The following is a 24,729-nucleotide window of genomic DNA, read 5'->3' on the forward strand; positions in this document are numbered from 1 at the left end:
ATTAGTTTGATGTTCTTTTTCTAGTTCCTCCAGCTGTGTATTTAAGTCATTGATTTTAGCTCTTTCTTCTTTTTTAGTGTAAATACTGAGGGCTGCACATTTTCCTCTCAAAACTGCTTTCACAGCATCCCATAAGTTCTGATATGTTGTATTCTCATTGTCATTTGTCTTAAGATAGTTATTGAGTTCTGAAATTTCTTCTTTGACCCACTGATTATTTAAGAGTGTGTTGTTTAATCTCCATATATATATGAAGTTTCCCTTTTTTGCCGCTTGTTGATTTCCAACATTATTCCACTATGGTCAGAGAAAGTTTTGTATAATTTCCATTTTGTTGAATTTATTGAGATCTGCTTTGTGACCCAACATATGATCTATCCTGGAGAAAGATCCATGCACACTTGAAAATAATGTATATCTTGTTGTTTTGTGGTACAATGCTCTGTATATGCCTATTAAGTTTAATCCATTTATCATATTATTCAAGCTCTCTGTTTCTTTATTGATCTTCTGTCCAGATGTTCTATCCAATGCTGAGAGTGGTGTATTGAAATCTCCAACTATTATTGTAGAGTTGTCTATTTCTCCTTTCATTTTGCCATTGTTTGCCTCATGTGTCTTGGGGCATCCTGGTTAGGTGCATATATATTTATGATTGTTATTTCTTCCTGGTGAATCATCCCTTTTATTAATATGTAATGTCCTTCCTTGTGTCTAATAATAATTTTTCTTTTAAAGTTTATATTATCTGATGTAAGTATAGCTACCCCAGGTTTGTTTTGTTGTTGTTGTTTTCCCATTACTGCATGCATGGAATATCTTTTTCCAACCTTTCACATTCATTCTATTGGTATTCTTGGGTCTAAGGTGAGTCTCTTGCAGACAACATATAAATGGCTTATATTTTCTTATCTATTCTGCCAGTCTGTGTCTTTTGATTGGAGACTTTAATCACACACCTTCTTCCCCTACCTTAGGCAGGGATAGAGCTATAATTGTGGGCAGCAATCTATGCTGTGTGGGTCCAAAACGACCGCAGTTGCTCAGGTAAACTGACATAGCACCAGACTCTCTCCCTACCGGTTGTGGGAAGGGACCCTTTGGAGTACCCAACAGTCTAATCCCTTGGGCCAAATATGCCTGCAGTTGCCCTGAGAGGCTGAGGGAGTACTTTCCGTTCTGCCCTTTAGGGGATGGGAATGGAACCACCAGTGCTCAACAGTTCAGTCCCTTTAGGCCAAGAATACCTGTCATTCCCTGAGAGACAGAGGAAACATCAGCCCCCTCCTATCCTATTAAGGTGTGGGCTTGGCTCCATAGGCACCCAACAGTTCAGTCTCTGTAGGCCAAAAGTACCCACCATTGTCCAGAGAGGCTGTGGATACACCAGACCACTCCTGTCTTGTTGGGGGTGGGGGTGGGATGGATTCATAGTCATCCAATAGTCCAATCCATGCAGGCTGGTGGTTACCGTTGCTCAGAAAGGCTGTGGAAACACTAACCCCCTTCTTCCCTATTGGGGGGTATGGGTGGGTCTACAAGTACCCAAGAGTCCAGGCTGTGTGGGCCACAATTACCTGCAGTTACCCAGAGAGGCTGCACAAACACAGTCCATCTCTTGTCCTATTGAGGATGGAAGTGGAGCCACAGGTGCCCAAAAGTCAGGCTTGTGCAGGCCAAAAGTGCCTGAAGTTTCCCTGAGAGGCTAAGGGTACACCAGCCCCTTCCTATCCTGTAGGGGGACAGAGGTGGAGATGGGCTCAAAGACACTCAACAAACCAGTTTATGTGGCCTGAAAACTCCTGCCATTGTCGAGAGAGGCCAAGGATACCCAGGTCCTCTCCTATTCTCTTGGGGTGCGGGGTTGCACTCCCAGGTGTCTGACTATTCAGCCTGTGCCAGCAGAGAGCACTTGGAGTTGCCTGGAGATCCTGGTGCAGGTCCCACCAGCTTCCTCTCTGCTGGAGGTGGGGCTGGAGCCAGGCTAGGGCTGCAGTCTGATCTTGGTGGAAAGAAGCCCGTCCCTAACTTCACTGGATTTCAGTCAATCAGGCTTCTCCTCATGCCGGGGGTGGAGTCCAAATGATGGCTGCCAGACTCTTTCTGCTTAAACAGGCTCAGACCCTAGCTGTCTCTAGGATTATACTTAATCAGCCAAGTCCCTTAATCAGTAGCTGAGGTCAGTGCTTCTAACTCCAGCCATGGAATAGCTCCTTAGGCGGCTTTTGCTGCTAGATTAGAATGGGCATGGCCTCTGTGTTGTGGCTTGCAGCTTCCCAGAGAGGTGGTGCGGGTCCCGCTAGCTTCCTCCCTGCTGGAGGTGGGACTGGGGTTTAGGCTAGACCTGAAATCCAACCTGGATGGAAAGAAGCCGGTCCCTACCAGTCCTGTGATTTTCAGTCAGCCCCATTGACCCTTGTGCCAGGTGTGGAGTCAAAATGGCCACCGGCTTCCCTCTAACCTGGACAGCCTCAAAGTTTAGTTGTTCTAGGATTATACTTGAGCCCCCAGAATCTACTAATCAGTAGCTGAAGTCAGTGCCACACTGTGTCTTCCTCCCCTCTTTTTAGAAATGGAGCTTCTAACTCCAGCCACGGAATAGCTCCCAAGGCAGCTTGTGCACCATGGGCACTGACCGCCATGGCATGGAGTGCTCTACTCCCGAATTCTCTCTACAGATGGGCAGTCTCCTCCTTCCACACACTCAAGGATGTAGCAGGATAACTCGCTGCTCTCCTGGGTCCTCCAAACAGGTGCTTTAGGTAGCTTGGGGTGACCCTCAACTGCCCTGTATCACAAGCTGACTAGAGGAGGTCCTTACTCTGCTGCCCTCTAGGCTCCCCCCCTAGGGTGGCAAAACAACTCACTTGAGGATGAATAGTCTTTTTAATAAATGGTGCTGGGACAGTGGATGATATCCCTAAGCAAAAGAATGAAATTGAACCCCTACCTTGGACCATATACAAATATTAACTCAGAATGGGCCAAAGATCCAAGTATAGGAAATAAAAACTATAAAACTTTGAGAGGAAAAGTAGGTGATTTTTCTTAGTTATGACAAAAAAGAACAGAACTAATAGATAAATTGGCTTCATCAAAATTAAAAAACAAAAAACTTGTGGTTCAAAGAACATACTCAAGAAAGCAAAAAGACACCTACAGATTTGTAGAAGATATTTACAAATCATATATCTGATATGGGACATCTATCTAGAGTATATAAACAACTCTTCCAATTCACCAATGTATAAAGACAAATAACAATTAAAAATGAGCAAATGATCTGAATAGACATCCATAAAGGATATACAGATGGCCAATTAGCACATGAGAAGATACTCAGCATCATTAGTCATTAGAGTAATGCAAATAAAAACTACAATGAGATACCGAACTCAAAAACAAGGTTAACTCTAATCAAAAGACAGGCAATAACAAGTGTTGCTGAGAATATGGGGAAATCAGAACCTTTATGCAATACTGGGAGGAATGTAAAATTGTGCAGCCACTTTGGAAAACATTTTGGTAGTCCTCTAAAAGTTAAACACAATTATCATATGACCTACTCATTCCACTGCTAGGTGTATTCCCAAATGAACTGAAACCATATATCCATGCAAAAAAGTACAGGCACATGTTCATAAAGCATTATTCATAATAGCCAAAAAGTGGAAAAAATTCAAATGTCCATCAAGATGAATGGATAATGGTATATCTTTACAAAGAAATATTATTCAGCTATGCTGCAATATGTGTGTGTTGGGGGGAGGGCAGTAATTCATTTTTATTTTTTACACTGAAAATGTCTGGTGCTCAACTTATTGAGCTCATCCAAATGTTTTCCAGATTCACTCATGCTGTTGCATGTAATATTTCATTCTTTTTCATTACTATGAGGTCATTTATTGTATGAATATCCCATGATTTGTTTATTCTCATGATGGTCATTTGAATTCCTTCCAGTTTCCAGTTTTTGGTTCTTAATCTTCAACATTAATTTTTTAGTTGCACCTGCTTATTTTATTTTTATTCATTATCCTCAAAATTAAAATATACATCTTTGATTTATTACAGACTACTTTAAATTAATAACTTTACCACTTAAAAATCATATTTAAAAAAATCTTAAACCATTTTATTTCCTCATATCCTCCTGTATCAACCTTTGTATTATGGCTGTATTTAGTTTTCCATATGTTAGTCTTGCCAATTATTATTTTTGTTGTTTTGAACAGTCGATATTCATTTCTATCTACCCACATACTTACACATACTGTAGCTCTTCATTGCTTTCTGCAATTCCAGGAACTACTCATTTTTGTTTCCTGGTGTTCAGTTGCTGGTGAGAGCCTCAGGGAATTTTTGGAAATGCTTCCAATTGTTCTATGGTTTACGATCAATACCTTTTTGAAGTACTACTTCTGCTTGGTAGCTGAGAGCTCTTCAAAATTTTTAATTCTTTTGTGTTTCCCTTTCATTTCAGACCTTTCATTAAAGGGTTTGCTTCTCATGAGAGAGAGCTTAACTCTCACTAGTGGTTGTATACAATTTAGGTGATGTGTTTTTAAGGTAACATTATCTAAAACCTGAGACATTTGAGAATGTTTATCTCCTGAATTATTTGAAAATTTTTGCTTTAAAGATTTCTTATCAGAGTTTCTTTAAATAAAGAGCAGGAACAATTTAATCTTTTTATTTAAATTATTTAGAGGCTCAACTCAAAATTAGAGTTGAGGTGAACTTATCCTCAGCTTCTTAACCATCCTTTTCTAAACCTTTATTTGACTCCATGGCCACATTCGAACTACTTTTTTCTATTCTCTCTGGCCTAGTGTGAAATTTCCCCTTACTTTCTCTTAATAAACCTGTTTTCTCAAGCAAGGAGTTGGTAAAACTCCTAGTATAAAAATTACTACGAATGCACTTATATTCCCTTGTGGTTCCTTCATCTTTTTATTTCCACATCATTGGTCCACATCCCCTCTGCTTTTGTGGTTGGGAGAGGTAAGACTTTTCCCCACTGCTTTGTTTGTGGCCTGATAGTGTGCCTATAGGCCCATTGCTGCCTACAAGAACAGAGAAAGAAGTTTTTGGTTGTATATATGTTTCTACAATTTTTTCTTAATCCAAAAGACTGTACTACACAGTGAACCCTAGTATAAAAATGACAATGACAAAAAAAAAATCATTGGTGTTATATGAATGGCATCACAAATGATTAACCTTGAATAGTGGCCTAGAATATCATGTAGATGGAATGTCTCAAATTCAAGAACAAAAAGCTTAGGAGATAGAAGTTAGAGACAAGAAAAGATAATTGGAGGTTGGAATCCAGGAAACCTACCATGAATAATTGGAGATCCTGAAAAAGAAATTGAAACAGACAATAATTATTTTAAAAGTATATCTTTTTATGAACCAAAGGAAAACCAGAGTTGCAAATTGAAAGTACTCATCAATTTTTATGAGAAAAGACACAATTTGGAAAATCCCTGAGTTTAACACCACAGGGAAATATCTTACAAATGTCCAGACAGAAGGAAAAGTTACTTCAAAGAAACCACAATGATTTTGGCATCAGCATCCAACTTCTTATTTGTAACAGTGAATTTATGATAGCGATATCCTTGAGAATATTTTTGTCTTGGCAAAATCCATTGTAAAATTACCTTTCACAGTCTGCAAATTTGCCCTGTGTTGGCTGGTGTTCTCACTCAGAGTTTAACCATCACATCAAGAAGATCAACCTGAGGTGAATGTAAAGTGCAGAATCTTCCCTTTTTTTCTGAACCTGCTTCTTGTCCTGAGCTTGTTTTGGCTTATGGATCAAATCCCAAAGTTGCACTTTAAAATATTAAAATGTGCAGTGTGCAACACAAGGTTGTAAGTGAAAGAATTAAAAAAAAAAAAGTTATGCAAATAGTAACCAACACAGAGGTGGAGTAGCTATGCTAATGTCAGAAAAAATAGTAAGATTCAGAGTCATAAACTCTTACAAAGAACATCACTATATGCTAATAAAGGGTCAGTTCAACAAGAGGACATAACAATTATAACAATATATGCACCTAATAGTAGAGCCTCAAAATATAAAAAAGCAAATATTTACATTTTGAAGAAAGAGATGGTTCTACTTTAAGAGTAGGAGATTTCAGTACACCATTTTCAATAATGGGTAGTACATTGTAGACCATAAATCAATAAGAAAACACAAGTCTTGAATGATACTACAAAATAATTAAAACCAACAGACATATATGGAATACTTCATCCAACAGCAGCATGAAATTCATTCTTCTCTAGTGCACATGGATCATCCTTCGGGATAGACCCTATATTAGGTCACAAAACAAGTCTCAATAAATTCAAATATATTGCAATCATATAATCTGTCTTCTCTTATTACAATAGAAAGAAGCTACAAGTTAATAAAAAAGGGAGAATTATAAAATTTAAAATATGTGGAAATTAAACAAAGCATTTGTAAATAACCAATGGATCAAAGAACAAATCAGAAAGGAAATTAGGAAATACCTTGCAGTGACCAAAAACAAAAGCACAGCTTAGCAAAACTTATGGTATGTAGCAAAGGCAATTGTAAGAGGGAAATTTATGGTTCTAAATATTTAAATTAAAAAAGAAGAATTATCTCAAATTAGAGGCCTGGACTGACAACTGGAGGATCCTGAACAAGAAGACCAAGCTAAACTCTAAGTGAGCAGAAGGAAGGAAATGACGTAGATTAGGTCTGTGATAAATTAAATAGAGAATAAAAATAGAGGGACTCAATGAAACCAAAAGTTGGTTCTTTGCAATAAAATTGACAAATACTTAGCTAGAATGACAGAAAAGAGAATTCATGTAATGAAAATCAGAAATGAACGAGGGGACATAACTACCAACCCTACAATAATAAAAAGAACTATGAAAAGATTATATGAATTACTATATGACAACAAATTAGATAACCTTAATGAAACAGATAAATTCCTAGAAACATAAAACTACCTACACTGGCTCTAGAAGAAATAGAAGATCTCATCAGGCCAATAACAAGTAAAGTTATTGAATTGGTAATCAAAAACTACCAAGAAAGAAAAACACAGCATCAGATAGCATCACAGTGGTATCTTACCAAACATTCCAAGAAGAATGAACACTAATCCTGTTCAGACTCTTCCAAAACACTGTAGAGGAGGGAATACCACCTAATTTATTTGATGAGGCCAACATTATTGTTATACCAAAGCCTGGTAAGGATATCACAAGAAAAAGTTGCCAACCAATATCCCTTTTGAATATGGGTACAAAACTACTTATCAGAACACTAGCAACTGACTCCAGCAGCACATCAAAAGAATTAAGCACCATGATAAAATGGAAAGGTTGGATCAGCATAAGAAATTCAATTTAATTTATCATGTTAAAAAATTGAAGGGTAAAAATACATAATCATCTCAATTGATTTAAAAAAGCATTTGACAAAACCTAGCACTGCTTCTTGATAAAAAACACTTAGAAAACAGGAGTAAAGGAAAATTCCTCAATGTGATAAAGGGCATATTTTAAAAACCCACACAAACCCACACCTAACATCAATTGTGAAAGACTGAAAGCTTTTCTTCTAAGATCAGGAACAAGACAATCATGGCCACTGTCACCACTGTTATTCAACATTTTACTAGAAGTAGCCAGAGAAATTAGAAACAGAAAAGACATCCAAATTGCAAAGGAAGAAGTAAAATATTCCCTATTTGCAGATGACATGACTCTTTCATATATACAGAAAGTCCTGAAAAAATCCACAACAAAGTTTCACAAACAAACAAGTTCAGCTAAGTGATAGGTACAAGATTATCACAAAAATTTCAGTGGTACATATATAGACTAATAATGAACAATCTAAAGAAGAAATCAAGAAAAACTTCCATTTACAATAGTAATGAAAGTTATCAAATATCTAGGAAGAAGTTTAAGGACATAAAGACTTACACATGGAAAACAACAGACTATTATTAAAAGGAATCATAGAAGACCTAAATGCATGAAAGGACATTCTGAGTCCATGGATTAGAAGACAAAATATTGTTAAGATACCAGTTCTACTCAATGCAATTTATAGATTCAATGTAATCCCTATCAAGTGTCCAAAAGTGTTCTTTCCAAAAATGAAAAACCAGTCATCAAATTTATATGGTCAGATAGGGGCCCCAAGTGGCCACAACCATCATGAAAAAGAACAACAAAGTTGGAGGACTCACACTTCCTGATTTAAAAACTTATTATGACACTATAGTAATCAAAACAGCATGACACTGGCAGAAGGACAGGCATATAGACTAGTGGATTCAAACTGAGAGTTCAGAAATAAACCCTCACATCTATGACCAAGTGGCTTTTGATAAATGTGCCAAATGCACTCATTGGGAAAGAATAGTCTCTTCAACAAATGCTTCTGATAAAACTCGATATCCCTATACAAAACAATGAATTGAACCCCCTACTTCACACCATTAAAAAATTAACTCAAAATGCATTAAAGTCCTAAATATAAGAACCAAAACTATGAAATTCCTAGAAGAAAATTTAAGGAAGCATCTTCAGGTTCTTGTGTTTGGCAGTGGTTTCTTAGACTTTACACCCAAAGCATGAGCAACTAGAGAAAAACAGATAAATAGGATTTCATTGAAAGTAAATCTTTTGTGTGTAAAAGTACTTATCATGAAAATAAACATAAAACCTACATAGAGGGACAACCAGCAAGATGGCAGCAGAGTAAGGAGCTGCTAGAGTTAGCTCCTGTTACAGCACAATTAGTAAATACCCAGAGCTCTCTGGAGCTGCTGAAGCACCTGTTTAGGGGCTCCAGGAGACCAGAAGAGCATCCTGCCACATCCTTGAGGGAATGGAAGGAGGAGACTGCCCATCTGCAGAGAAGATTTGTAAGTAGAGGCTCCACGCCCTGGAGGCTGGTGCCTATCCTCCACTGGAGGCACAAGTCGCCTCAGGAGCTGTTCTGCAGCTGGAATTTAAAGCTCCACTTCCCAAACATGGGGGAGGAAGAGATAGTTGGGCACAACTTCAGCTACTGATGAGTAAATTCAGGGACTAAAGTATAATCCTGAGAACAGCTGAAGTTTGAGCCTGTCCATGTCAGAAAGAGGCTGGGAACTGCCATCTTTACTCCACGCCTAACACAGGGTAAGCGGGGCAGAGTGAAAATCCCAGTGCTGGTGGGGACCAGCTTCTTTCCATCCAGGTCAGATTGCAGCTCTAGCCTAGGCCCCAGTGACACCTCCAGCAGGGAGGAAGCTGTGGGGACCTGTGCCAGCTTCTCTGGGAAATTACCAGCCAAGCCACGGAGACCAGTGATCATCCTACTCTGGTGGCATGAGCTGCCCCAGGAGTTGTTCTGTGGCTCCCCATTTCCCAAAACCAGGGAAGAGGAGATGGTTGGTCACAAATTTCAGCTACTGATTAGCAAATTTGGCTGGCTAAAGTGCAATCCTAAGAACAGCTAAAGTTTGAACCTGTCCATGTCAGAAAGAGGCTGGTGGCTGCCATTTTGACTCCACTCCCAGCCTGAGGGGAAGCCAGGCTGGCCAAAAATCACAGTGACAGTAGGACTGGCTTCTTTCACCAAGATTGGCCTACAGCCCTAGCCTAGGCTTCAGCCCCATATCTGACAGGGAGGAGCCTGGCAGGCCCTGCACCAGCCTATCAAGGAACTGCAGGTGCCTTTGGCTGGCACAGACTGAGTAATCAGAAGTCTGTCAAGGGAACTGCGGTCATCTTGGACCCGCACTGCATAGACTGCTGCCTATACTTGCAGCTCCATCCCCACCCCAGGCAAAGGAAAAAGGGGCATGAAGTTTCATCAGTGTCTCTAGGCAACTACAGACTAGCCGTGCATGTCTTGGGTTTTCCACACAGCTGTGACTCTGTCCCTACCCCTGGCAAAGGAGAAAGTTGGGAGAAGCTTCATCAGTCCCTGTGGTAATGAGGGCAGCTTGAGTCTCCACAGGTTATAGGACCAGCTACATCCTTGGTTCCTGCTGCACAACTAGCAAGGGAGAAAGGGCAGGAAGACCTAAACTAAAGAGAAAAACTGCACCCAGAATAAATACTCCAATAAGCCAGATGCCAAGATACCAAAACAAAAAACAAAAAATCCATACCAAGAAACAGGAAGCTATGGCCCAGTTAAAGGAACAAGATAAGCCTCCATATGACAAAAGGAGTTGAGACAACTAATCATAGATATTCAAAAAAATCTCATTAATTAAATGAGATGGCTAAAGAGATTAAGGACATTAAGACATTCGATGAGCACAAGAAGAATTTGAAGACATACATAAAAAATAGCAGATCTTATGGGAATGAAAGGCATAATAAATGAAACATAAGAAAAAAGATTGGAATCCTATAATACCAGATTTGAGGAGTCAGAAGAAAGAATTGGTGAGCTCAAAGAAATGGCTTCTGAAAGTGAACATGCAAAAGAACAGATGAAGGAAAGAATGGAAAAAATTGAACAAGGTCTCAGAGAACTAAATGACAACAAAAGATGTGCAAACATATATGTCATGGGTGTCCCAGAAGGAGAAGAGAGGGGAAAGGGGGCAGAGGTATATTTGTAGAAATAATGGTAGAAAATTTCCCCACCCTATTGAAGGACATAGATATCCATGTCCAAGAAGCATAACATATTCCCATCTGAAAAAAATCTGAATAGACCAACTCCTTGACATACTAATCAGAATGCCAAATGCCGAAGGCAAAGAAGAATTCAGAGAACAGCAAGAGAAAAGCAATGCATAACATATAAGGGATACCCAATAAGATTAAGTGCCAATTTCTCACCAGAAACCATTGGGCAAGAAGACAGTGGCATGATATATTTCGGATTCTACAAGAGAAAAACCTCCAGCTAAGAATCTTATATCCAGCAAGACTATCTTTCAAAAATGAGGGTGAGTTTAGAATATTCACAGATAAACAGAAACTGAGAGAATTTCTAAACAGGAGAGCAGATTTTTTAGGAAATTCTAAAGGGTGTGCTAGAGCCTGAAAAGAAAAGACAGAAGAGAGAGGCTTGGAAGAGAGTCTAGAAATGAAGATTATATCCATGAAAGTAACTAAAAGTGTGAAAAGAGTGGTGAAAATAAAATATGACAGATAAAACTCAAGTAGTCAGGAATAAAGCAATGATGTAAAGCACTTATGTTCAGAAAACTGCAACTCAATGTTAAATAAAAAAAGGCCTAAATAACTGGAAGAATGTTCCATGCTCAGGGATTGGAAGACTAAATATCATTGAGATGTCAACTCTACGCAAATTAATATACAGATTCAATGCAATCCTGATAATATTCCACCAATATATTTTTTAAAATTGAAAACATGATTATCAAATTTATTTGGAAGGGTAAGAGTTCCTGAATAGCCAGAAACATCTTAAAAAGGAAAAGCAAACTCTCATTTCTAGATTTTAAATAATATTACTTGGCTATAGTGGTAAAAATAGCATGGTACTGGCATAAAGACAGACACATAGACCAGTGGAACCAAACTGATAGTTCAGAAGCAGACTCTCACATGTATGGTCAAGTGATTTTTGACTAGTCTGTCAGACCTATGCAGCTGGGGCAGAACAGTCCATTCAACACATGGTGCTAAAAGAACTGGATATCCACAGCCAAAAGAAGGAAAGAGGACCCCTATCTCATACCTTACCCAAAAATTAATTCAAAATGAATCAAAAACCTAAAAATAAAAGCAATAACCATAGAGCTTCTGGAAGAAACTGTAGGAAAATAGCATCAAGACCTGGTAGTAGATGCTGGAATCTTAAAGGGGATAAAAGGAGGACTGAGATAGACTACTGACATTTAATGTATGTAGAAGTTTTAATTAGCTTTAATGTAAAAGTGTGGAAATGTATAGAGTGGATGGTAACAGCTAGTAACAGCTAGTTTATAAATGGGAAAGTGGGTCGAAATGGTAGTCAAGGGATGTAAATGCCAATTGACAGAGTGCTAGAGAATAAGCTAGGAACTGAATAGCATAGTAAACCACGAGGTGGATGAAAATTGTGGTTGATGACACAGATGCAAGAACATCCTTTGTTAGCTAGAGCAGATTTACATCATTATTGCAGGGTGGTGGGAATGTGGAAAAGCATGGGAAAGATCCAAATGGAGTGACCTATGGATTATGTTAGCAGTAATAATATAATATTGTTGCATCTATTCCAAAGATGTACTGTGTTGATAATGGGGCAGTATGGAAAATATGTGCCAAATGTACAGTATGGGTGTGGTAACAATCAGATGATGTTATATTATTTGTAACAAATGTTCCACCCAGTGTAGTGTGTTGATAGAGGGGTGTTGTTTGGGAATTCTGCATTTTGTTTTATAAGTGCATTTTGTTTTATAAGTTTACAACTTCTGTCATAAAATATATATATATAATAGGGTGCGTTGGGGAAAAATGCACCAAATATAAGTAAGGACTATAATTAGTGGTAAGATTTTGATAATATTCTTTCATAATTTGTAGCAAACTTCTCAGGACAATGTAAGGTGTTGGTGGAGGTTGATGTATGGGATGCCTGTGTGATGTTATGTATGTTTGCTTTGGAAGTTCACAACTTTCAGTATACACTTATTGCTTATATATGTTCATATATAAATGATATAAATATAATAGGGTGGGTCGGGGGAAAATACTTTGGTTAGTGGTAGTATTTTGACAATGCTCTTTAATTAGTTAAAAATATTTAACAACAATGCAAGGCATTGGTGGTACGGTGAGGTATGAGAATCCTGTACGATGTGATATATGTTTGTTTTGTAAGTTCACAACTATTACTATACACTTATTGTCTATGTATGTTTATGTATGAGTGATATAATTCAGTACATTAAAAAAAGAGAGAGACAGAGGAGAGACTATAAGAGACACAGCAGATCGGGGAGTTGAGGCAGCACAAGAGATTGAGCACCTCTCTCCCATTCCAGAAGTTACCAGATTGGTTCCTGGTGCTGCCTAAAGAGAAGACAAGCAGACACGGAAGAATGCACAGCAATGGACAGAGAGAGCAGACAACAGGGGGAGGGAGGGAATAAAGAAATCTTTTAAAAAAACTTATTTTACATAAAACAATTATATATGCAGTTAAAAAAGTCTACATGACTGAAGAAAATAATGTGGAAACTACATATCCAATGAATGTTTAATATCCAGAAAATGTAAGTAAATTCTAACAACTCAATAACAAAAGATAAACAAAAATTGGCAAAGACTTGGATAGATGTTTCTCCAAAGAAGACATCTGCATGGCCGAAAAATGTATGAAAATGTGCTGAGCATTATTCACCATTAAGGAAATGCAAATCAAAACCACAATGAAATGCCGTTTTATACCCCCTAGAATGGCTACTATTAAAAAAAATTGGAAAATAACAGTTGTGAGAGAGGATTTAGAAAATAGGAACCCTACTCATTCATTGTTGGTAGTAGTGCAAAATGGTGCAGCTGCTGTGGAAAACAGTTTGGCAGTTCTTTAGAAAGTAAGTATAGAATTACCAAATGACCTAGCAATCCCACTTCTGGTATATACTTAAAAGAATTGAAAGTAGGAACTCGAACAGATATTCATGGTGGCATTATTCACAATTGCCAAGAGATGAAAGCAACCCAAGTGTCCATCAACAGAAAAATTGAATGCCTTATTTGTCTATAAAAAGGAATGGGGTTTTGATACCTGTGGAGTTTTGATATATGTGATAACATGGATGAACCTTGAAGACATCATGTTGAGTGAACTAAGCCACACACAAAAGAACAAGTACCGAATGCTCTCAGTGTTGTGAAATAATTGGAATAACAAATTCATAGAATCAGAAACTAGTGTACAGGTTACCAGGAGTAAGAGTTGGGGAAGAGAATGAGGATTTAATTCTTAATTTGGTGCAGAATTTCTGTTTGGGGTGATGGAGAGATGTTGCCAATGGATGGTGGTGTTTGTAAGCACAATATTGTAAATGTAATTGACACAACTGGCTTGTATTTTTGAATATGGTTAAAAGAGAAAATTTTAGTGTGTATATATGTTACTAAACCTAAAAAAAAAGCATTCGACTGAACTAGACAAATGGTGAACCCTAATGCAAACTATGGGCTATATAGTTCATAGTACAATTATGATAATAATCATCCATTTTTTCATCAGTTGTAACAAAGTTACCACACTAATGCAAGGTGTTAAATATTGGGGAGGGTATATGTATTTTCTGCATGATTTTTCTGTAAATTCACATCTTCTCTTATAAAAAATAGATGAGAAAGTAATTCTTCAAAATTACTCATTTATTAAGATAAATTCTGTCACTGATGCATTGTATTACCCTAGTCTGGGAGAGCTCATGTCTGACTTTAACCAGTAAAGCAAGTCTTGCCTAATTGCTCTTTCTGGCTCAACAGCTAAGGTTTTTAAGTGACCTGTAATTTTTTTCAGTATTTTAGTCTTGGAAAAATGTTCTTTCTCTATTGCTATTTTAGCATTTTCCCATTCTATTTTTTATATTCTCTCAAGTATATTTAAGAAAGGCTACTCAAACAAGGATATGTTCCTTTTAAAAATTTGTATTGACTGGCTCCAAAATAATAAGGAATTATCTTTTTAAAAAACCTCTTAATTTAAAATAATCTTTTAGTTAAATTGTCTCAGGCTCATTTGACTTCAATACTTATGGAACCATGAATCTATCAGAAACTTATCATGCAATTGAGTTTTGATGTTTTTGATGTCTCTTACAGTCAATATGGACAAGATATGTATAAAGTTCAAAAAATGTTTGTTACAATTATAACAATATACACATCGTGTCCTTTATTTTAACTGATTTAGAGGTCTTTGACCTAGCAAACATTTACTTCTGCAACTTCAAATCACTGAACAGAATTTTGTAAGCCAGTGAAGCTTACCATGCATTTGCAGAAAGTATTGAAAATCACTATTTTCTCAAAAGGTACAGCTCTTTTCTAAGCCAGAAGGAATAATGATGCAGATATTTGGTTTTCAAGAATGATAAGCTAAAATAGTGAGATGAAGATTAATAGGAATAAAGGTAATCAGATAAGAATTAGATAAGATTTAGGTAAGATTAGATAAGAATTAGATTAGATTAGGTAAGAATTAGATAAGAATCCAGCCTCATAAGTAGGTATGTTGCTTAACTATAGTGAGAAGCAGGAAGTCTTTGGTTACTTTGCAAGTCATTGACAGTAGCATAAGATGGCAGTCAAATATGGAAGTGTATTTTTAGCTTGAGCCAATGCAAATAAACTTTTATGACAAGGAGGGTCCTTTACCCTTGTCAAACCACTTCTTGGGAGTGTCAGATTATAAAAATAGTTTCAATGGCAAAATTCTGTTCACAGAAGGTAAGTTGTATGGTGATTGGGATACATTTATTCTTTAATAATAATATATATTGTGTGCAACCTATGTAAGAGACACTAGACTGAGGGCTGTGGGGAGGCATGAATAAAAGACTGCCCACTAGGGACTTTCCATCCATTATGCCAGACGGATAATCCAGGGAGTGTGGCGTTCTGTAACTGATGTGGGGATGGGGCTGGAAGGCAGTGTGTTGACGGGCACTGGCTCCAGAGTTCAAATGCATTGGCTCTTAGCTTTTCAGCAACAGGCAAGTCTCTGAGCTGCTCTAAATCCTCACCTTTATATTTATGCCAATAGCCCTTTTTCCATGGGGTCTACCACAAAACATATTTAATCAAAATTATTTCTTGTCATTTATAATATGCTGTCAGGAAATAGAGACAAAAGAGAAGTGCCTCTTAAAAACTTGAACTCAAAGGAAATAAAGGCTGCCCTCTGTTTAGCTACAAAATAAAGATTGAATCCATAGTTAAGGGTCTGAGTTGAATGTACAGTCAATGAAAAAACAGTTCCATAATACATCAAATACACTATGGAAATGTGCATGCAATCATTAAAGTAGAAAGACTAGTAGAATGATCCCCATTTATCAGCCAATATGAGCAATTATGGACATGTACAAAAGATATCAACAACAAAAAAAGAATATTCCGTGCAAAAAAAGTGATTAAATATCCACTTGCCAATTGAATGGCATTAGTTTACTGAAGTCCTGGGTTACTAACTTCAGAACTTCAGGCTTCTAATTATAAAATAGATATAACATTCATAAATCTGCTGTGAGGATTAAGTAATAACATGAAAGTCACAGATGAAAGCAGTTTGGTAAATTCTTGGAAGCTGTGGGATGGTACTTAGCTAAAGGAGAGTCCACATGCCCTTGAGGACTGTGGAGGGAACTGGCAGCAGATCAAACTCCTGTCCTCATATCGACATGGTTTCCTTGGTGGGTAGATGGAGGCTTCTTTGCCTGACATATGTGAACATTCTAAGTCTACACTAAGTCCCTTGTTCAGAACGCATGCCTTGGAAGCAAGTGCAGGGCAGGATATCATCATCACGGAAATTAATAGGTTGGGTTCTGTTCTGTGAGTCAGCCTCTGCTCTCCAACAATTGTTTTAATGAATTTGGTGAGCTTGGGCTGAGCGTGGGAGGGGGACTGGCAGAGAGAGGACACGGTTAATGGAAAGCGGGCAGAGAAACCACCAGGGAAGGGGAGGAGAGGAAGTCTGGTAGGAAGCTCTCACCACTTCCCCTGCTGTGAGGGTGTGGTGACCCCAGCCTCTGAGTAAGACCAGTGGAAACGGGATAATGGCAGAAGGACTCGCAGAGCATCTGTTGTCCTCATATCCAGAAGACAGTCTGCTGCTTTTCTCTTTCTGGGTATTGACCCAATCCCTTCAAACAAGGAAGTCCACTGATCTTTTGAAAGCAGTGAAACGGCAGAGGATTTCATTCACCCGTACCCCGTGGGCCCTCTAGAGAGGTTCGGTGGCTCATTGCAGTTACATCTGCCTGTGGGGTGGCTCAACCACACGCCGCCTGTCCCTCCCCAGGCCAGCTGGGCAGGGCTCCGTCTGCTCTTTCTAAGGATGAGGTCCCAGGGGCTTCACGGGCGTTTCGCTGTAGTGGGCAGGTGCGTGCTTCTGACCCACACCCACCGTGCCCGCTTCCTCTGCCCGTAGATCTGCCCGGCGCTGACACGGACACGCGGCGCGCGGGCGCGCGCGGCTTCACGGGCTGCCTCTCGGCTGTGCGCTTCGGCGGGGCCGCGCCCCTGAAGGCGGTGCTGCTGCGCGGCCGCCCCGCCCGGGTCGCCGTCCACGGCCACGTGGCCTCCGTTGCCCGCTGCGCGGCAGGTGCAGGGCCCGGCTCGCCCGCCCCGGAGCTGACGCGGCGCCTCGCAGGCGGCTCAGGTGCGTGCCCCTCGCGGCTCTGCTCGAGACCGTCCGAGTCTTCTGGGTTTTGTTGTTCAACTTTTTGGTCTGTCTCTCTCTGTTTCTTTGTCTCCCAAACTTTTTTTTTCCCGTATTCTTAGTTTCATGTTCATTTCTATGATTGTGGTTGTCTGCTGTTCTTTCAAATGTTTTATGAATTTCTTAGAAGTCCTTTTTCCTACTTGCCTGTCATTCTTCCTTTCTCTACTGTAGGTCGTTCTGAACCAACAGAAGAGGGAGAGCCTTTAGTTAATGCAGATGGAAGTGACTCTGCTGTCATCGGAGGTAACAGGGCCATGCACGAACGACCCGATCCTTGTCATTATTATCAGTTAGCATAATCGAACACATGTCTGTGAGAACCAGTACTGATTAGTGAAGGCGATGGCTTGCGGTGTAGATAGCTAAATCTTTGCCTATATAGATACTGATATTTGCTGATATTCTGATGGAACTTCACCGAATTGAAGTGACCCTTCTGAAGAAACTTAGTGAAGGAACTGATATTCCTACAGAAACACAGTTTTTTAAAAGAATAGCTGAAAACTATGTAATAATGAGAAGGTCTATATTTGAAAATAGCCATTAGTATTCCTCAGGACATATTTCATATATTTTAAAAATAAAATAACATTTTCATGCTCCCACTAACAGATCACTGACTCTTTAAGTAGTTATGTAAAAAGCAATTAAGCCTAAGATAAGATTACCAGAAGCATAGCTTTATAATTGTTTTAAAAATGACAATTTGCATGATTTACATGTTTCCCTAAATACATGCCTTATTGTAAATCTTAATTTTAAATATATTGAGCTAATGGACTGAATGGCTCATGATTATTTTGAGCTGAAGAAGTAAATGCATCTTAAATATATCTTCCTGGCAGTACAAACAATATATTCTGAGATAGAATTTATCAGGGTCTAGTTCACATGATCAATAGTCATTCTTCTTCCTTATAATTCTTTTCTTTTTAATTAGTAAGCTTTGTTTCAACTTCAAAAAATAAAATAAAGGGCAACTCAACAAATCATGGAATCATTTCTCCAAGAAATTCTGTCCAGGAGCATTTATCTTATTTAATCCTAAAATCAAACTAAATTGCTTCTCCAGTATTCAGAAAGATAAATGAGCATAGATTGGTTAATTGACATGACCAAGGTCTCCTTGTTGACAAAAATGAAGTGAAAAAAGTTTTACCGTAATAATTTCTCATAAAACTAAATGTCTTATTCTCTTTCATCTTTAGCATTGATATAGTACCTTCTTTGCCTTTGCTACAAAAATGTTACAATATTACTGTTAACTATAGTCTATAAGTTACAGTAGTTGCATTTTTGCCATGTACTACCGTAATTTTAGCAACTCGTAATAGAGGAACATTCTCGTATTTGTATCTTTATCCACAACCCTTATCATTCTAAAGAAGGTTTTGCTTCATTTAATTAGACTATTGAAATGTGAGTCAGTAGCAAACTCTTCTTAAGCACATATGGAATAAACTATTATTCTTTTCTGTTACCACCCAACGCTAAGGCAGTTCCTCACAGAACTGAAGGGCAGGACTGATGTCCAGTGTTCCTGTTGGTTGTGGATCTGATCAGATTGAATCAACTGATTTCCCCCACGTTCATCCAGGCACCAATTCTCTCCAAAGGTTTAAGAAAGAATTCAGACATTTTAGAGTGCTGACCAAATCTTTGTAATGATGTTAACATTTCTATTCCTAATGCTACTCTTTTGATTTTTATAATGAGTTAGAAAGATACACTTAATATGACCCCTATGTTACAACCTGATGAAAAATTAAAAATTACATGGTACTAATAATGTACATCTAAAAAGAATACTCATGTATCATAATGAAATTAAACCAAATTCTGAATCATTCCTAATTTATTTTTATTGAGGAGACTTCATTGCAATCCAAAAACTAAGTTAAAATAAATCAACTTAAATTTGGTCAATATTTTCAAAATAGGAGTCCAAGTCTAAAATATTTGCAAAATATCAAAGTTTGTGCCCATTAATCATGGAGAACCAAGATAATAGTTTGATGATACAGAAAAATATGGAAATTTATTGCATTTGGCTAGATATCGATTGGCAAGTTTTACATAGTACATGCACCAGTGTTTTCACTCAAGAAATCCTATTTGGCTCCTCATGAGTGGGTGAGAGAACAAGAGTACTGACGGGCTCCAGTTCAGGCACATGGCAGAAGTCGTTTCCTGGGCTCTAACGAGGCAGTTGTATCTGTCTTTGGTCTTTGCAGTGAGCTGGTTGTTAACATGGTTAAGACAGCTAGTGAATATGCTAACCTTCAGCGTATTACTCAGCATCGGATTCTAGATCTTTTGTCTAACCGATGACAAACTGCACCCATGGGGAAAGCATTTTATCTCTTTAAAGGATGATTCCAAGAGGTGAATTTTTCTGTTTTGCATTTTTCCTTATTGTTTGCTTTTGCAAACAAGGTGAATAGTATATGAAAGGAGAATTAGCCTAAAAATATATTCCAACCTGGTAACCTGGAGATCACTGGTTTCCTACAAAGGATTGTAGTTGGACAGATGCATCTCAGACAGCAGGAGACAGACCAACTCAAGCATTTGTAAAAGCCACCTTTGCACTGGGGTTGCTGATAGGAAGGTTAGGGAAAGTACCAGCGGCATTATGCAAATCATTTCAATCTTTTCAGATAAGGGAAGACAAGTTATTCTAGGATGCCACCAAACCTGACAAAACAAATGGACAAGCCCCAGCCAGGTTAAAAGTGGTAGATCACGTCCCAGATGTCTGCCTGTCCTGGGAGTGTCAGGGTAATGGGAAGAGTGTTTTTATCATCTATTGACTTGCTCTCCATCACTGAAAGTTACTAGTCCTTGACTCTGCGATTGGACATGACATCTCTCTGAAAAGCAGTGTCGTATTACTAATCATAAAAATAACTAAAACCACTCTATTGTTTGTTCCCAAGTGAGATATAAAATACCTAACACATTAATGAATATTGGAGTTAGTTTTTTCTCTTGTTCTGGCTAATAATAATATCAGTGAGGCCAAAGTGAATGAGTTGTCTTCTGACCCTGTGCTTTTCCTTTCCCCTCCCTCCCTAGGTGTGATTGCAGTTGTGATATTTATCTTCCTCTGCATCACTGCCATAGCCATACGCATGTATCAGCAGAGGTGGCTGCACCTGAAAAATGCGTCCGGTCTCTCTCGGAAGGGAGACCATGCAGAGACTGCTCTGAAAAGCGAGCTCAACCTGCAAAATACCATCAGCGAAAGTCAGAAAGAGTATTTCTTCTGACGGGCAGCTGGGCTTGACTTGTTCGATGGGGCTTCCTGGCCACACCGGGGGCTTCGTGGATGAACACCGGCTCCTGTCCTCTCAGTGTCTGCAGAGGGGGTGCAGTGCCTCCCCCTGCCGGGCCCGCTGTGCAGATGCTGCCCGAGGGTGCTCGGGTGCCTGCTCTGTCCTGGTTACTTATGAACCTGTGTGCTCGGTGTGGTTGGTGGTCACTGGCCGGCAGTTTCTGAAAGTTCTCCCCTGGTCTTCTAAGACTGAAGTGTAATTTGCATAAGGACAGTAAATTCTAAATGGGAACAGAGCTTTGAGCAGCGGTCTTATTCTCTTAAAAAAGGCAACAGAGACGTTTTATTTAGAGGTAAATGTCAGAGTTGGACTTTGCTGTTCTGTGTTTTGTGGAAACCTGTGCTGCCGCCCCTTGATCAGCTCCCTCCTGACCTTGGAAAACAGGAGATGCTTCTCAGATGGCCCTCAGCTGCATTTCCGTTTTCCTGTGACCCAGAGCCAAGTGGCCAAGAAGGTATTAGGGACCTTAAAACACCACGACGACACTTTTTAAACTTGATTCCTTTGTTTGGCTTTCTAAATCACTTTGGATACATTTTAGTGATGAAATTAGTATTGAAAGTCAGCTCTGAAATTGTAGTATTGATTTCAATTATAGAACAGAAAATGCCTAAATAACAGAGTGTATAAAGGATTTCAGTGGGTGATAACTTGCTTATTTTTCTTTGGAATTTGTAATAGTGATCTTTGTAAATTCTAATACTGATCACATCCCATTGATCTCACAGAAATGTGTATTTTCTAACTAGACTTGTGTCCACATATGTACATTATACTTAACACTGCAAATGTATCCTCATGCACACCTTAATGAATCATCATCCTCAATTTATTCCCCTTCAAAATGGAGATTAGGTCAGTTTTCTTTAAAAATCTGTATTCTTTCTCTGAAAGTTACCACAAAAGTCCTTTGATTTCCTGTGACTGTCTTCTCATTTATTAGGAAATAAGTCACATCTTGAACCAAAGTTCTTCATTTCCCTTCCAAGATTTTGGACTCACCTAGGCAAAACTTTATCCAAATCACCATCTCATCTAGATACTATTTGGAACGTCAGGAGAAAGATGCACATGCTAAGGACAGATGCAGATTATGTGATCCAAACTAAATCTGTTGTTCTTGGCATATTTCCAGGATTATGGGTCAATTTGTCATACAGCACCCAGAATCAACATGTGCTACCAGCTGGTTCATGTCATACTAGTTGAGAAGGAACTCATATTAACTATGTGAACTTTTCTAGTAACTGCTACTGAGGCAGTGGTCATTAGATAATTACAAGCAGCATCTAATTACATGCAATTAGATAATTACAGTTCAATAAGCCCATTCGCGTAAAAAGGTGTTTCACTGTCCACACCCCATCTGTCCTGTCTGGCAAGTATTTCTTAGAGTACTTACTCTGGCCAAGTCAGGACAACAGCCCTGCTATTGTCTTTGAGTGTACACCTACTTTTCTGTATGCTTTTTAAGGAATGCAAAAAGATATCCTTTATATTGTCTTTTCTCTAAAAATTTGTCTTTTCTTATGGTATTTGTATTACTTTTCTACAAGGCATAACACATTGCCGCAAACTTAATACAATGTTTATTTATTATCTCACCGCTGTCGGGGCTGGGCCTGGCTGCACAGGGGCATGGCCACCACTGGGTGCTCATCTGGATGCTCCACTGAGAGGCGCTTTTCTCCGGGCTCGGGTGGTGTTTGGCAGCGCTCAGTGCCTTCCTGCTCTGGGATTCCCAGCAGCTTGCTTCTTCCAGAGCCAGCCAAGGAGAGACACTAGAGTGAGCCTGCGAGCAAGAGGGCGCCTCCTGTGATGTAGTGTAGTCATGGAGGGGCAGGCATGCCTTTTGCCAGGTTCTCTGGGGTAGAAGCAAGTCGCCGGTTCCACCCACGCTCAACGAGAGTTAGTTACATCAGGGCATGTCCTAGCAGGCAAGGGCCACCCCAGTCTTGGCTCTATCTTGATGTTTCTTTGAATGAATGAGAAAGATTTTAAAGATCTCAGTATGCTAGGCGTACTCATCCTCCACGGTCTTGCGTAGGTTGTGGAAGGATTCAATATAATGCATAATTGAAGGTTAACATTGTGAAAACATGCACATTTTACAAGTGAGCATCTTATGTCCCAGAAGAATTCCTCACTTTAATAGCTTGAATTTTACAGATTTATAGAAAATGAACTCCACTGCACTCTGCTCTCTGCCGTAGAGAGTCAACAAATTGCACCCATTTCACTGAGGCATAACCCAGTTTCCCTTATTGATTTGTAAATGCTACCTGCTTATTTGTGAATAAAATAGCATTTTTGAATTAAATTAGGAAATATTTTAAGAGAAGTTGGATGAGATTTGAATTATGGAAGTATATTGATTTTCCCCAAAAATATAAAATGTGCAGATGCATACTTTCTGTAGTGGTGTGTGTATTATTTTACCCCTTCTGTATACATGGGGAATATTGTGATGTTAACTTCTGTATAACAGTATTTAAATTATCAAACAAAATGAAAGAATATAGGTAAATATTTACTGTTTACTACAAAGTACGTATGAATGTAAGCTGTTTAAACCATTGCCAGGCAACAGTAATTTAACAAGTTATTTGTTGAATGGTTGCCGGGTACTCAAAATTAGTTAAACATGTTTTCTCTAGACAGCTGGTTTACTAAGCACTATTTAACTACAGAGGTACCAGTTGCAAGTAGAATCCTGTAAAATAAAAGGTAAAAGATAATTATTCCCCAAATTACATTAAAAAATATATATATATATATATATATATATATATATATATAAGTAACTTACATACAGTATTGGGTCCACCATGAAGCAAAGCCCACTTTCAATCTTCCCGGTATTATTTAACAGTGTAGTAAAACATTGGGATACTTACATTGTTTGTCTAGAATCACCAGTACTTCTGTAACTTTTTTCACATTCTTTCAAAAAAACATTTGATAGATAATTGGTTTCAGTGAAATTTTTAAAATATTAAATTTATGTTCTTTGACTTCAAAGAAATATGATGATCGATACACTTTTCATTTAGTATAAAGAAGGCCTGACAACATAAATGGATTATCAAAATATTCTTCAAATGAGGAGAATGAAATAGACACATTTTAAATTAAAATGTGCTTAGTTGGATGCTTAATCTTGCTTTTATCTTCCATGTCCAGTAGTTCCTGATTGTCTCTTTTCCTTTCCCAAAATCTGGCTCAGAGTGAGGGATAATATGGAGGAAAGACTGAGAAAGAAAGTGATCAAAATTCAATAGTTTGCATAAAATGTGTCTGGGGAAATGGCTTTTGTGTGAATGCTTATCAGTGGCTATGCCAGAGCCCATAGACACATTTACAATTTCTGGGACCTTAATAGAAACTGTGCAGATTGAAAATAATTTCCTCTCCAGCTGAATAATAGTATTACAGCTACCTAACCCTACATATGATTATTACCAATTTTTGATTCATAAACACTGGTTTAGTAAATTTGCATTCAAACGAAGAATCAAGTTTTTGTAAAAGCAACTTTTATTCTCTGAATCATTGCACAAATGTGGATGGTGTTTTAGGAAGCTTAGTTAAGCACTGGAGTTCCTATATTACTGGGACTCATTGCAGGATTTGTGTGCTAATTAAATGGCTTGGAAAATATCCTGAAGTGCCGCTTCCTATGTAATCTCTTTTAAAAAATTATTAGTAAAATGATAAATTTGCCCTACTTTGATTATATCCCAAAATAATATATTTCATTTCATCATTTTTTGGGTTAATAGAATGAGATGCTGGATTCAGAGTTTATTCACTTTGTAAATAGAAATGCTCTGATCTCAGGTCTTTATTTGCCTTTTGATTTGAAAAATTAAATTTTATAATTTACCAGTAATTTAAAACTTTCTTAAGCTAGAAGCTCTGAAACAGCACTAATATAAT

At 38.3% G+C, this 24,729-nt stretch overlaps 1 protein-coding gene across 2 annotated transcripts in view; it reads left to right on the forward strand.

Moving 5' to 3' along the window:
- LOC101418024 (contactin-associated protein-like 3) overlaps nucleotides 1-23,204 on the forward strand; it is a 216,109-nt gene extending 192,905 nt beyond the window's left edge. For both annotated transcript variants that reach the window (XM_058301400.2, XM_071216563.1), the window contains exons 22-24: nucleotides 17,159-17,389; nucleotides 17,624-17,695; nucleotides 20,531-23,204. In XM_058301400.2, coding sequence (XP_058157383.1) covers nucleotides 17,159-17,389; nucleotides 17,624-17,695; nucleotides 20,531-20,724 — 497 coding nt within the window. In that variant the 3' untranslated portion in view covers nucleotides 20,725-23,204. The remainder of the gene's footprint in view (nucleotides 1-17,158; nucleotides 17,390-17,623; nucleotides 17,696-20,530) is intronic.
- The last annotated feature ends 1,525 nt before the right edge of the window (nucleotides 23,205-24,729 follow it).

Source organism: Dasypus novemcinctus, chromosome 8, assembly GCF_030445035.2.
Source record: "Dasypus novemcinctus isolate mDasNov1 chromosome 8, mDasNov1.1.hap2, whole genome shotgun sequence".
In the NCBI taxonomy this organism is placed as follows: Eukaryota; Metazoa; Chordata; class Mammalia; order Cingulata; family Dasypodidae; genus Dasypus; species Dasypus novemcinctus.